This window comes from Oncorhynchus keta, chromosome 1 (assembly GCF_023373465.1).
Source record: "Oncorhynchus keta strain PuntledgeMale-10-30-2019 chromosome 1, Oket_V2, whole genome shotgun sequence".
NCBI classification, from domain to species: Eukaryota; Metazoa; Chordata; class Actinopteri; order Salmoniformes; family Salmonidae; genus Oncorhynchus; species Oncorhynchus keta.
In genome coordinates, this window is record NC_068421.1 from 51,237,951 (window position 1) to 51,253,143 (window position 15,193).

The 15,193-nt window shown below is 45.9% G+C and overlaps 1 protein-coding gene across 50 annotated transcripts in view; it reads left to right on the forward strand.

Annotated features, from left to right (window-relative positions):
- The window catches only part of LOC118387118 (obscurin), a 91,989-nt gene that overhangs the window by 26,696 nt on the left and 50,100 nt on the right, over positions 1-15,193 (forward strand). For 31 of the 50 annotated variants that reach the window (XM_052526965.1, XM_052526968.1, XM_052526972.1 and 28 more), the window contains 5 exons: positions 629-895; positions 2,248-2,511; positions 8,728-8,994; positions 9,367-9,630; positions 14,795-15,058. The exons of 2 other annotated variants lie outside the window; for them this stretch is intronic. In XM_052526965.1, the coding sequence (XP_052382925.1) occupies positions 629-895; positions 2,248-2,511; positions 8,728-8,994; positions 9,367-9,630; positions 14,795-15,058 (1,326 nt within the window). Of the gene's footprint in view, positions 1-628; positions 896-2,247; positions 2,512-7,237; positions 7,502-8,727; positions 8,995-9,366; positions 9,631-14,794; positions 15,059-15,193 lie in introns of all 50 variants that reach the window. 17 more of the 50 variants (XM_052526999.1, XM_052527090.1, XM_052527000.1 and 14 more) reach the window with 12 other exon arrangements.

Sequence of the window (15,193 nt, forward strand, 5' to 3'; positions counted from 1 at the left end):
GATCTAATAAAATTGAATAATCTTCCCATAAACCTTACAGGTAGATTACATTTCTTTAGACTGGCATGACTCCCAAAGTTTTTGTATTTATTTTCGGTAATACCAATTACCCCACTTGAAGACATTCTTTAAAAAAGTATACTCGTTATAAAATCCATAGAAAAAAAAGGAAAGTTTTACATCTTCATAAGTCTGAGGCTGGTTTTAACCTTCCAGACTTGGAATTGTATCAACTCACTATCCAATCATTTTACTTGCGACATGTAGTTAAATGCACTAAAGAGGATCAATGGGTACATATTGAAGATGTGCATGCTCATCCCCAGAATCTTTTCACGTGTCTATTTTCAAAGGATAAAGCTAAGAACATAAATAACTTTATATTTTATGAACACTATAACAATATGGTGGAAAAATGTACGTACTCTGCAAGAAGCAATATCTCTCCCTAAAAACACAACCTTATTGAACAATCCTTTGGAAAGCTTTTCAGAATTCACTGATAATTGATCCACATCTTACAATATTACAGTACAATATTTGGAATAATCTCTTTCTATTACTCACCCTAACATTGGTCAAATGGAACATAGATTTGGAATTCCCTTATTGTCTTCCAACTACCCAGAGCTGGCTCCATGCTTTGAAGAAGAGCTGCAGGCTGTGGAGGCTGAGGAAGGAGGCACGGCCTTCCTTTCATGTGAGCTGTCTAAGCCCGGAGTCCCAGTCCAGTGGAGTAAGGGCCGGCTGCCTCTCAGGCCCAACAGGAAGTACCAGATGAAGCAGGATGGCTGTGTGTTTCAGCTACACATCCTGGAGCTGAAGTCCGAGGACAGTGGCAGCTACTCGTGCCAGGCAGGCTGTGTGGAGACCACCGCCTCTGTGTCTGTGAAAGGTATGTGTGTGATTGGTTGTGTAATAGCACACACCTGCAGCATGTAGAGGACTCATACCTCATCAAATCAAATCAACTTGTATTGGTCTCATGCGCCGAATACAACAGTGAAACACTTTATTACGAGACCCTAACCAACAATGCAGTTTTAAAAAATACAGTTAAGAACAAGAGATAAAAGTAACAAGTAGATTACAGGTAGATTTACAGGTAGATTGAATAGCAGCAGTGAAATAACAACAGCGAGACTATATACAGGGTGGTACAGATACAGAGTCAATCTGCGGGGGCACTGGATATTTGAGGTAGTATGTACATGTAGGCAGAGTTATTAAAGTGACTATGCATAGATGACAACAGAAAATGGAAGAAGTTCAAGATGACGGTCAATCACCCTCGGTCTGGGGCTCCATGCAAGATCTCAACTCAGGGGGCATCAATGATCATGAGGAAGGTGAGGGATCAGCCCAGAACTACACGGCAGGACCTGGTCAATCACCTGAAGAGAGCTGGGACCACAGTCTCAAAGAAAACCATTAGTAACACACTACGCCGTCATGGATTAAAATCCTGCAGCGCACGCAAGGTCGCTCTGCTCAAGCCAGCGCATGTCCAGGCCCGTCTGAAGTTTGCCAATGACCATCTGGATGATCCAGATGATGATCCAGATGGTCAGAATACACTAAAATCTCAGGATATAACAAGTAATTGAATAGCAGCAGTGAAATAACAATAGCGAGACTATATACAGGGGGGTACCGATACAGAGTCAATGTGCGGGGGGCACTGGATATTTGAGGTAGTATGTACATGTAGGTAGAGTTATTAAAGTGACTATGCATAGATGACAACAGAGAGTAGCAGTGGTGTAAAGAGGGAGTGAGAAGCGTTGGAAGGCACTGCAAATAGTCTGGGTAGCCATGTTCAGGAGTTTTATGGCTTGGGGGTAGAAGCTGTTTAAAAGCCTCTTGGACCTAGACTTGGCGCTCCGGTACCACTTGCCGTGCGGTAGCAGAGATGACAGTGTATGACTAGGGTGGCTGGAGTCTTTGACAATTTTTAAGGCCTTCTGACACCGCCTGGTATAGAGGTCTTGGATTGCAGGAAGCTTGGCCCCAGTGATGTACTGGGTCGTTCGCATCACCCTCTGCAGTGCATTGCGGTCAGAGGACGAGCAGTTGCCATACCAGGCAGTGAGTGATGCAACCAGTCAGGATGCTCTCGATGGTGCAGCTGTACAACAGCTCATCACAGTCATATTCAGTGCAACAAAACTCCAAGAAGTATAAACTATAAACACAAATATATATGTACTGTACACATTTTGAGAGTTGACTTTCCTCTGTGTCCAGTTAAAGTACTCATTGAGAAGAAGCCCCGGGACACCGTCGTCATGGAAGGGGAGACTGCGACCTTATCCTGTACGACGTCTGACCTAACTACCCCTGTCACATGGAGACGCAACAACATGCCCCTACTTAACGGAGACAAGTATGAGAACCGTAAGGAGGGCAAGCTCAACCTGCTTCTCATCCACAATGTGGACCCAGATGACTCTGGCATATACTCCTGTGATACTGGAGACATGCAGAGCAGCGCCAATCTGACTGTCACAGGTAAGGATTTCTCACCATCTAGAGAGAAGCAACATAACCAGGAACTCAGGTTTATCTCAGGGGGTCACAATATTCTGAATTCTTTCTGTGTATTACTCAACCTAACATTGGTCAAATGGAACATAGATGTGTAAGAGAGGGCAACAATGGGAGGGTGGGACAAGAGGGATTGGGTTGTGGAGATGGGTTGTGGAGAGGAATGTATTTTATTTATTTTTATGTATTTATTTCACCTTTATTTAACCAGGTAGGCTAGTTGAGAACAAGTTCTCATTTGCAACTGCGACCTGGCCAAGATAAAGCATAGCAGTGTGAACAGACAACACAGAGTTACACATGGAGTAAACAATTAACACGTCAATAACACAGTAGAAAAAGGGAGTCTATATACATTGTGTGCAAAAGGCATGTGGAGGTAGGCGAATAATTACATTTTTGCAGATTAACACTGGAGTGATAAATGATCAGATGGTCATGTACAGGTAGAGATATTGGTGTGCAAAAGAGCAGAAAAGTAAATAAATAAAAACAGTATGGGGATGAGGTAGGTGAAAATGGGTGGGCTATTTACCAATAGACTATGTACAGCTGCAGCGATTAGTTAGCTGCTCAGATAGCAGATGTTTGAAGTTGGTGAGGGAGATAAAAGTCTCCAACTTCAGCGATTTTTGCAATTCGTTCCAGTCACAGGCAGCAGAGTACTGGAACGAAAGGCGGCCAAATGAGGTGTTGGCTTTAGGGATGATCAGTGAGATACACCTGCTGGAGCGCGTGCTACGGATGGGTGTTGCCATCGTGACCAGTGAGCTAATATATAATAATAATAAATAGCTGAGATAAGGCGGAGCTTTACCTAGCATGGACTTGTAGATGACCTGGAGCCAGTGGGTCTGGCGACGAATATGTAGCGAGGGCCAGCCGACGAGAGCATACAAGTCGCAGTGGTGGGTGGTATAAGGTGCTTTAGTGACAAAACAGGTGGCACTCTGATAAACTGCATCCAGTTTGCTGAGTAGAGTGTTGGAAGCAATTTTGTAGATGACATCGCCAAAGTCGAGGATCGGTAGGATAGTCAGTTTTACTAGGGTAAGTTTGGCGACGTGAGTGAAGGAGGCTTTGTTGCGGAATAGAAAGCCGACTCTTGATTTGATTTTCGATTGGAGATGTTTGATATGAGTCTGGAAGGAGAGTTTACAGTCTAGCTAGACACCTAGGTACTTATAGATGTCCACATAGTCAAGGTCGGAACCATCCAGGGTGGTGATGCTGGTCAGGCGTGCAGGTGCAGGCAGCGAACGGTTGAAAAGCATGCATTTGGTTTTTAATCTGCAAAATTGTAATTATTTGCCTGCCTCATGCCTTTTGCACACAATGTATATAGACTCCACTTTTTTTTCCTATTGTGTTATTGACTTGTTAATTGTTTACTCCATGAGTAACTCTGTGTTGTCTGCTCACACTGCTATGCTTTATCTTGGCCAGGTCGCAGTTGCAAATGAGAACTTGTTCTCAACTAGCCTACCTGGTTAGATAAAGGTGAAATAAAAAAATAAACTAGCGTTTAAGAGCAGTTGGAGGCCACGGAAGGAGTGTTGTATGGCATTGAAGCTCGTTTGGAGGTTAGATAGTACAGTGTCCAAGGACGGGCCGGAAGTATATAGAATGGTGTCGTCTGCGTAGAGGTGGATCAGGGAATCGCCCGCAGCAAGAGCAACATCATTGATATATACAGAGAAAAGAGTCGGCCCGAGAATTGAACCCTGTGGCACCCCCATAGAGACTGCCAGAGGACCGGACAGCATGCCCTCCGATTTGACACACTGAACTCTGTCTGCAAAGTAATTGGTGAACCAGGCAAGGCAGTCACCCGAAAAACCGAGGCTACTGAGTCTGCCGATAAGAATATGGTGATTGACAGAGTCGAAAGCCTTGGCAAGGTCGATGAAGACTGCTGCACAGTACTGTCTTTTATCGATGGCGGTTATGATATCATTTAGTGCCTTGAGCGTGGCTGAGGTGCACCCGTGACCGGCTCGGAAACCAGATTGCACAGCGGAGAAGGTACGGTGGGATTCGAGATGGTCAGTGACCTGTTTGTTGACTTGGCTTTCGAAGACCTTAGATAGGCAGGGCAGGATGGATATAGGTCTGTAACAGTTTGGGTCCAGGGTGTCTCCCCCTTCAAAGAGGGGGATGACTGTGATAGCTTTTCAATCCTTGGGGATCTCAGACGATATGAAAGAGAGGTTTAACAGGCTGGTAATAGGGGTTGCGACAATGGCGGCGGATAGTTTCAGAAATAGAGGGTCCAGATTGTCAAGCCCAGCTGATTTGTACGGGTCCAGGTTTTGCAGCTCTTTCAGAACATCTGCTATCTGGATTTGGGTAAAGGAGAACCTGGAGAGGCTTGGGCGAGTAGCTGCGGGGGGGGCGGAGCTGTTGGCCGAGGTTGGAGTAGCCAGGCGGAAGGCATGGCCAGCCGTTGAGAAATGCTTGTTGAAGTTTTCGATAATCATGGATTTATCGGTGGTGACCGTGTTACCTAGCCTCAGTGCAGTGGGCAGCTGGGAGGAGGTGCTATTGTTCTCCATGGACTTCACAGTGTCCCAGAACATTTTGGAGTTGGAGCTACAGGATGCAAACTTCTGCCTGAAGAAGCTGGCCTTAGCTTTCCTGACTGACTGTGTGTATTGGTTCCTGACTTCCCTGAACAGTTGCATATCGCTATTCGATGCTATTGCAGTCCGCCACAGGATGTTTTTGTGCTGGTCGAGGGCAGTCAGGTCTGGAGTGAACCAAGGGCTGTATCTGTTCTTAGTTCTGCATTTTTTGAACGGAGCATGCTTATCTAAAATGGTGAGGAAGTTACTTTTAAAGAATGACCAGGCATCCTCAACTGACGGGATGAGGTCAATGTCCTTCCAGGATACCCGGGCCAGGTCGATTAGAAAGGCCTGCTCACAGAAGTGTTTTAGGGAGCGTTTGACAGTGATGAGAGGTGGTCGTTTGACTGCGGCTCCGTAGCGGATACAGGCAATGAGGCAGTGACCGCTGAGATCCTGGTTGAAGACAGCGGAGGTGTATTTGGAGGGCCAGTTGGTCAGGATGACGTCTATGAGGGTGCCCTTGTTTACAGAGTTAGGGTTGCACCTGGTGGGTTCCTTGATGATTTGTGTGAGATTGAGGGCATCTAGCTTAGATTGTAGGACTGCCGGGGTGTTAAGCATATCCCAGTTTAGGTCACCTAACAGAACAAACTCTGAATCTAGATGGGGGCGATCAATTCACATATGGTGTCCAGGGCACAGCTGGGAGCTGAGGGGGTCGGTAGCAGGCGGCAACAGTGAGAGACTTATTTCTGGAGAGTAATTTTCAGAATTAGTAGTTCGAACTGTTTGGGTATGGACCTGGAAAGTATGACATTACTTTGCAGGCTATCTCTGCAGTAGACTGCAACTCCTCCCCCTTTGGCAGTTCTATCTTGACGGAAGATGTTATAGTTGGGTATGGAAATCTCAGAATTTTGGTGGCCTTCCTGAGCCAGGATTCAGACACGGCAAGGACATCAGGGTGAGCAGAGTGTGCTAAAGCAGTGAGTAAAACAAACTTAGGGAGGAGGCTTCTGATGTTGACATGCATGAAACCAAGGCTTTTTCGATCACAGAAGTCAACAAATGAGGGTGCCTGGGGACATGCAGGGCCTGGGTTTACCTCCACATCACCCGCGGAACAGAGAAGGAGTAGTATGAGGGTGCGGCTAAAGGCTATCAAAACTGGTCGCCTAGAGCGTTGGGGACAGAGAATAAGAGGAGCAGGTTTCTGGGCATGGTAGAATATATTCAGGGCATAATGCGCAGACAGGGGTATGGTGGGGTGCGGGTACAGCGGAGGTAAGCCCAGGCACTGGGTGATGATGAGAGAGGTTGTATCTCTGGACATGCTGGTTGTAATGGGTGAGGTGTGTGTGGGAGATGGAACAAAGGAGGTGTCAGGGGTATGAAGAGTGGAACTAGGGGCTCCATTGTAAACTAAAACAATGATAACTAACCTGAACAACAGTATACAAGGCATATTGACATTTGAGAGAGACATACAGCGAGGCATACAGTAATCACAGGTGTTGAATTGGGAGGTTTGGGAGGGTGGTACAGATACAGAGTCAATCTGCGGGGGCACTGGATATTTGAGGTAGTATGACCATGTAGGTAGAGTTATTAAAGTGACTATGCATAGATGACAACAGAGAGTAGCAGTGGTGTAAAGAGGGAGTGAGAAGGGTTGGAAGGCATTGCAAATAGTCTGGGTAGCCATTTGACTAGATGTTCAGGAGTTTTATGGCTTGGGGTAGAAGCTGTTTAAAAGCCTCCGGTACCATTTGCCATGCGGTAGCAGTGATGACAGTTTATGACTAGGGTGGCTGGAGTCTTTGACAATTTTTAAGGCCTTCTTCTGACACCGCCTGGTATAGAGGTCTTGGATGGCAGGAAGCTTGGCCCCAGTGATGTACTGGGTCGTTCGCACCACCCTCTGCAGTGCATTGCGGTCAGAGGACGAGCAGTTGCCGTACCAGGCAGTGATGCAACCAGTGTTAACTCTCGATGGTGCAGCTGTACAACAGCTCATCACGGTCATATTCAGTGCAACAAAACTCCAAGAAGTATAAACTATAAATACAAATATATATGTACTGTAAACATTTTGAGAGTTGACTTTCCTCTGTGTCCAGCTAAAGTACTAATTGAGAAGAAGCCCCGGGACACCGTCGTCATGGAAGGGGAGACGGCGACCTTATCCTGTACGACGTCTGACCTAACTACCCCTGTCACATGGAGACGCAACAACATGCCCCTACTTAACGGAGACAAGTATGAGAACCGTAAGGAGGGCAAGCTCAACCTGCTTCTCATCCACAATGTGGACCCAGATGACTCTGGCATATACTCCTGTGATACTGGAGACATGCAAAGCAGCGCCAATCTGACTGTCACAGGTAAGGATTTCCCACCATCTAGAGAGAAGCAACATAACCAGGAACTCAGGTTTATCTCAGGGGGTCACAATATTCAGAATTCTTTCTGTGTATTACTTAGCCTAACATTGGTCAAATGGAACATAGATGTGTAAGAGAGGGCAACAATGGGAGGGTGGGACAAGCTTGAATAGGGTGGAGTAAATAGGGAGAACTGGGACGGGGTTGTGGAGAGGGATGTTTTTGGTTTGGGAGACAGAGAAGGAAGAACATAATAATACTAAGAATTAGACAGGACCCAAATATAACAGGTATCGATCGGTATTAGTAAACATGAATATAAAATTAACATATTTGCAGGTGATCTCCTGATATACCTGACCAATATTTAAAACTCAATGCCCTCTTTGCTAAAAAATATTTTCAGAATACACTAAAATCTCAGGATATGAAATTATCGTGGAAAAACCAAAATAATGGGGAAAAAAAGAATACCTCATGACATACAGCAATCCTTTAAGTGGATAACAAAACATATGAAATACTTAGGATGCTTAATAAGTGACAACAAACAACAAATATATAAAGACAACATTATTCCATTACTCAACAATATGAAATATGATCTAATAAAATTGAATAATCTTCCCATAAACCTTACAGGTAGATTTCATTTCTTTAGACTGACTCCCAAAGTTTTTGCATTTATTTTCGGTAATACCAATTACCCCACCGTAGACATTCTTTAAAAAAGTATACTCGTCATAAAATCCATAGAATAAAATGGAAAGTTTTACATCTTCATAAGTCTGAGGCTGGTTTTAAATCTTCCAGACCTGGAATTGTATCAACTCACTATCCAATACTTTTACTTGCTACATATAGTTAAATGCACTAAAGAGGAACAATGGGTACATATTGAAGATGTGCATGCTCATCCCCAGAATCTTTTCACGTGTCTATTTTCAAAGGATAAAGCTAAGAACATAAATAACTTTATATTTTATGAACACTATAACAATATGGTGGAAAAATGTACGTACTCTGCAAGAAGCAATATCTCTCCCTAAAAACACAACCTTATTGAACAATCCTTTGGAAAGCTTTTCAGAATTCACTGATAAATTGATCCACATCTTACAATATTACAGTACAATATTTGGAATAATCTCTTTCTATTACTCACCCTAACATTGGTCAAATGGAACATAGATTTGGAATTCCCTTATTGTCTTCCAACTACCCAGAGCTGGCTCCATGCTTTGAAGAAGAGCTGCAGGCTGTGGAGGCTGAGGAAGGAGGCACGGCCTTACTTTCCTGTGAGCTGTCTAAGCCTGGAGTCCCAGTCCAGTGGAGTAAGGGCCGACTGCCTCTCAGGCCCAACAGGAAGTACCAGATGAAGCAGGATGGCTGTGTGTTTCAGCTACACATCCTGGAGCTGAAGTCCGAGGACAGTGGCAGCTACTCGTGCCAGGCAGGCTGTGTGGAGACCACCGCCTCTGTGTCTGTGAAAGGTATGTGTGTGATTGGTTGTGTAATAGCACACACCTGCAGCATGTAGAGGACTCATACCTCATCAAATCAAATCAACTTGTATTCGTCTCATGCATCGAATACAACAGTGAAATGCTTTATTACGACGCCCTAAACAACAATGCAGTTTTAAAAAATACAGTTAAGAACAAGAGATAAAAGTAACATGTAGATTACAGGTAGATTTACAGGTAGATTGAATAGCAGCAGTGAAATAACAACAGCGAGACTATATACAGGGTGGTACACATACAGAGTCAATCTGCGGGGGCACTGGATATTTGAGGTAAACTATAAACACAAATATATATGTACTGTACACATTTTGAGAGTTGACTTTCCTCTGTGTCCAGTTAAAGTACTCATTGAGAAGAAGCCCCGGGACACCGTCGTCATGGAATGGGACACGGCGACCTTATCCTGTACGACGTCTGACCTAACTACCCCTGTCACATGGAGACGCAACAACATGCCCCTACTTAACGGAGACAAGTATGAGAACCGTAAGGAGGGCAAGCTCAACCTGCTTCTCATCCACAATGTGGACCCAGATGACTCTGGCATATACTCCTGTGATACTGGAGACATGCAGAGCAGCGCCAATCTGACTGTCACAGGTAAGGATTTCCCACCATCTAGACAGAAGCAACATAACCAGGAACTCAGGTTTATCTCAGGGGGTCACAATATTCAGAATTCTTTCTGTGTATTACTCACCCTAACATTGGTCAAATGGAACATAGATGTGTAAGAGAGGGCAACAATGGGAGGGTGGGACAAGAGGGATTGGGTTGTGGAGATGGGTTGTGGAGAGGGATGTATTTAATTTATTTTTATGTATTTATTTCACCTTTATTTAACCAGGTAGGCTAGTTGAGAACAAGTTCTCATTTGCAACTGCGACCTGGCCACGATAAAGCATAGCAGTGTGAACAGACAACACAGAGTTACACATGGAGTAAACAATTAACAAGTCAATAACACAGTAGAAAAAGGGAGTCTATATACATTGTGTGCAAAAGGCATGAGGAGGTAGGCGAATAATTACAATTTTGCAGATTAACACTGGAGTGATAAATGATCAGATGGTCATGTAGAGGTAGAGATATTACATTTACATTTACATTTAAGTCATTTAGCAGACGCTCTTATCCAGAGCGACTTACAAATTGGTGCAAACACCTATGACACCCAGTGGAACAGCCACTTGCATCTAAATCTTGTTGGGGGGGAGAAGGGGGGAGAAGGATTACTTACCCTTACTTACCCTATCCTAGGTATTCCTTGAAGAGGTGGGGTTTCAGGTGTCTCCGGAAGGTGGTGATTGACTCCGCTGTCCTGGCGTCGTGAGGAGTTTGTTCCACCATTGGGGGCCAGAGCAGCGAACAGTTTTGACTGGGCTGAGCGGGAACTGTACTTCCTCAGTGGTAGGGAGGCGAGCAGGCCAGAGGTGGATGAACGCAGTGCCCTTGTTTGGGTGTAGGGCCTGATCAGAGCCTGGAGGTACTGGAGGTACTGAGGTGCCGTTCCCCTCACAGCTCATATTGGTGTGCAAAAGAGCAGAAAAGTAAATAAATAAAAACAGTATGGGGATGAGGTAGGTGAAAATGGGTGGGATATTTACCAATAGACTATGTACAGCTGCAGCGATCAGTTAGCTGCTCAGATAGCAGATGTTTGAAGTTGGTGAGGGAGATAAAAGTCTCCAACTTCAGCGATTTTTGCAATTCGTACCAGTCACAGGCAGCAGAGTACTGGAACGAAAGGCGGCTAAATGAGGTGTTGGCTTTCGGGATGATCAGTGAGATACACCTGCTGGAGCGCGTGCTACGGATGGGTGTTGCCATCGTGACCAGTGAGCTGAGATAAGGCGGAGCTTTACCTAGCATGGACTTGTAGATGACCTGGAGCCAGTGGGTCTGGCAACGAATATGTAGCGAGGGCCAGCCGACTAGAGCATACAAGTCGCAGTGGTGGGTGGTATAAGGTGCTTTAGTGACAAAACGGGTGGCACTGTGATAAACTGCATCCAGTTTGCTGAGTAGAGTGTTGGAAGCAATTTTGTAGATGACATCGCCAAAGTCGAGGATCGGTAGGATAGTCAGTTTTACTAGGGTAAGTTTGGCGGCGTGAGTGAAGGAGGCTTTGTTGCGGAATAGAAAGCCGACTCTTGATTTGATTTTCGATTGGAGATGTTTGATATGAGTCTGGAAGGAGAGTTTACAGTCTAGCCAGACACCTAGGTACTTATAGATGTCCACATATTCAAGGTCGGAACCATCCAGGGTGGTGATGCTGGTCAGGCGTGCGGGTGCAGGCAGCGAACGGTTGAAAAGCATGCATTTGGTTTTTAATCTGCAAAATTGTAATTATTCGCCTGCCTCATGCCTTTTGCACACAATGTATAAAGACTCCACTTTTTTTCCTATTGTGTTATTGACTTGTTAATTGTTTACTCCATGTGTAACTCTGTGTTGTCTGCTCACACTACTATGCTTTATCTTGGCCAGGTCGCAGTTGCAAATGAGAACTTGTTCTCAACTAGCCTACCTGGTTAAATAAAGGTGAAATAAAAAAATAAACTAGCGGTTAAGAGCAGTTGGAGGCCACGGAAGGAGTGTTGTATGGCATTGAAGCTTGTTTGGAGGTTAGATAGCACAGTGTCCAAGGACGGGCCGGAAGTATATAGAATGGTGTCGTCTGCGTAGAGGTGGATCAGGGAATCGCCCGCAGCAAGAGCAACATCATTGATATATACAGAGAAAAGAGTCGGCCCGAGAATTGAACCCTGTGGCACCCCCATAGAGACTGCCAGAGGACCGGACAGCATGCCCTCCGATTTGACAGACTGAACTCTGTCTGCAAAGTAATTGGTGAACCAGGCAAGGCAGTCATCCGAAAAACCGAGGCTACTGAGTCTGCCGATAAGAATATGGTGATTGACCGAGTCGAAAGCCTTGGCAAGGTCGATGAAGACGGCTGCACAGTACTGTCTTTTATCGATGTCGGTTATGATATCGTTTAGTACCTTGAGCGTGGCTGAGGTGCACCCGTGACGGGCTCGGAAACCAGATTGCACAGCGGAGAAGGTACGGTGGGATTCGAGATGGTCAGTGACCTGTTTGTTGACTTGGCTTTCGAAGACCTTAGATAGGCAGGGCAGGATGGATATAGGTCTGTAACAGTTTGGGTCCAGGGTGTCTCCCCTTCAAAGAGGGGAATGACTGCGGCAGCTTTCCAATCCTTGGGGATCTCAGACGATATGAAAGAGAGGTTGAACAGGCTGGTAATAGGGGTTGCGACAATGGCGGCGGATAGTTTCAGAAATAGAGGGTCCAGATTGTCAAGCCCAGCTGATTTGTACGGGTCCAGGTTTTGCAGCTCTTTCAGAACATCTGCTATCTGGATTTGGGTAAAGGAGAACCTGGAGAGGCTTGGGCGAGTAGCTGCGGGGGGGCGGAGCTGTTGGCCGAGGTTGGAGTAGCCAGGCGGAAGGCATGGCCAGCCGTTGAGAAATGCTTGTTGAAGTTTTCGATAATCATGGATTTATCGGTGGTGACCGTGTTACCTAGCCTCAGTGCAGTGGGCAGCTGGGAGGAGGTGCTCTTGTTCTCCATGGACTTCACAGTGTCGCAGAACTTTTTGGAGTTGGAGCTACAGGATGCAAACTTCTGCCTGAAGAAGCTGGCCTTAGCTTTCCTGACTGACTGCGTGTATTGGTTCCTGACTTCCCTGAACAGTTGCATATCGCGGGGACTATTCGATGCTATTGCAGTCCGCCACAGGATGTTTTTGTGCTGGTCGAGGGCAGTCAGGTCTGGAGTGAACCAAGGGCTGTATCTGTTCTTAGTTCTGCATTTTTTGAACGGAGCATGCTTATCTAAAATGGTGAGGAAGTTACTTTTAAAGAATGACCAGGCATCCTCAACTGACGGGATGAGGTCAATGTCCTTCCAGGATACCCGGGCCAGGTCGATTAGAAAGGCCTGCTCACAGAAGTGTTTTAGGGAGCGTTTGACAGTGATGAGAGGTGGTCGTTTGACTGCGGCTCCGTAGCGGATACAGGCAATGAGGCAGTGATCGCTGAGATCCTGGTTGAAGACAGCGGAGGTGTATTTGCAGGGCCAGTTGGTCAGGATGACGTCTATGAGGGTGCCCTTGTTTACAGAGTTAGGGTTGTACCTGGTGGGTTCCTTGATGATTTGTGTGAGATTGAGGGCATCTAGCTTAGATTGTAGGACTGCCGGGGTGTTAAGCATATCCCAGTTTAGGTCACCTAACAGAACAAACTCTGAAGCTAGATGGGGGCGATCAATTCACAAATGGTGTCCAGGGCACAGCTGGGAGCTGAGGGGGGTCGGTAGCAGGCGGCAACAGTGAGAGACTTATTTCTGGAGAGTAATTTTCAGAATTAGTAGTTTGAACTGTTTGGGTATGGACCTGGAAAGTATGACATTACTTTGCAGGCTATCTCTGCAGTAGACTGCAACTCCTCCCCCTTTGGCAGTTCTATCTTGACGGAAGATGTTATAGTTGGGTATGGAAATCTCAGAATTTTTGGTGGCCTTCCTGAGCCAGGATTCAGACACGGCAAGGACATCAGGGTGAGCAGAGTGTGCTAAAGCAGTGAGTAAAACAAACTTAGGGAGGAGGCTTCTGATGTTGACATGCATGAAACCAAGGCTTTTCGATCACAGAAGTCAACAAATGAGGGTGCCTGGGGACATGCAGGGCCTGGGTTTACCTCCACATCACCCGCGGAACAGAGAAGGAGTAGTATGAGGGTGCGGCTAAAGGCTATCAAAACTGGTCGCCTAGAGCGTTGGTGACAGAGAATAAGAGGAGCAGGTTTCTGGGCATGGTAGAATATATTCAGGGTATAATGCGCAGACAGGGGTATGGTGGGGTGCGGGTACAGCGGAGGTAAGCCCAGGCACTGGGTGATGATGAGAGAGGTTGTATCTCTGGACATGCTGGTTGTAATGGGTGAGGTGTGTGTGGGAGATGGAACAAAGGAGGTGTCAGGGGTATGAAGAGTGGAACTAGGGGCTCCATTGTAAACTAAAACAATGATAACTAACCTGAACAACAGTATACAAGGCATATTGACATTTGAGAGAGACATACAGCGAGGCATACAGTAATCACAGGTGTTGAATTGGGAGGTTTGGGAGGGTGGTACAGATACAGAGTCAATCTGCGGGGGCACTGGATATTTGAGGTAGTATGACCATGTAGGTAGAGTTATTAAAGTGACTATGCATAGATGACAACAGAGAGTAGCAGTGGTGTAAAGAGGGAGTGAGAAGGGTTGGAAGGCATTGCAAATAGTCTGGGTAGCCATTTGACTAGATGTTCAGGAGTTTTATGGCTTGGGGGTAGAAGCTGTTTAAAAGCCTCTTGGACCTAGACTTGGCGCTCCGGTACCACTTGCCGTGCGGTAGCAGAGATGACAGTTTATGACTAGGGTGGCTGGAGTCTTTGACAATTTTTAAGGCCTTCTTCTGACACCGCCTGGTATAGAGGTCTTGGATGGCAGGAAGCTTGGCCCCAGTGATGTACTGGGTCGTTCGCACCACCCTCTGCAGTGCATTGCGGTCAGAGGACGAGCAGTTGCCGTACCAGGCAGTGATGCAACCAGTGTTAACTCTCGATGGTGCAGCTGTACAACAGCTCATCACGGTCATATTCAGTGCAACAAAACTCCAAGAAGTATAAACTATAAACACAAATATATATGTACTGTACACATTTTGGGAGTTGACTTTCCTCTGTGTCCAGTTAAAGTACTCATTGAGAAGAAGCCCCGGGACACCGTCGTCATGGAAGGGGAGACTGCGACCTTATCCTGTACGACGTCTGACCTAACTACCCCTGTCACATGGAGACGCAACAACATGCCCCTACTTAACGGAGACAAGTATGAGAACCGTAAGGAGGGCAAGCTCAACCTGCTTCTCATCCACAATGTGGACCCAGATGACTCTGGCATATACTCCTGTGATACTGGAGACATGCAGAGCAGCGCCAATCTGACTGTCACAGGTAAGGATTTCCCACCATCTAGAGAGAAGCAACATAACCACGAACTCAGGTTTATCTCAGGGGGTTACAGTATTCTGAATTCTCTCTTTGCATTACTCACCCTAACATTGGTCAAATGGAACATAGATGTGTAAG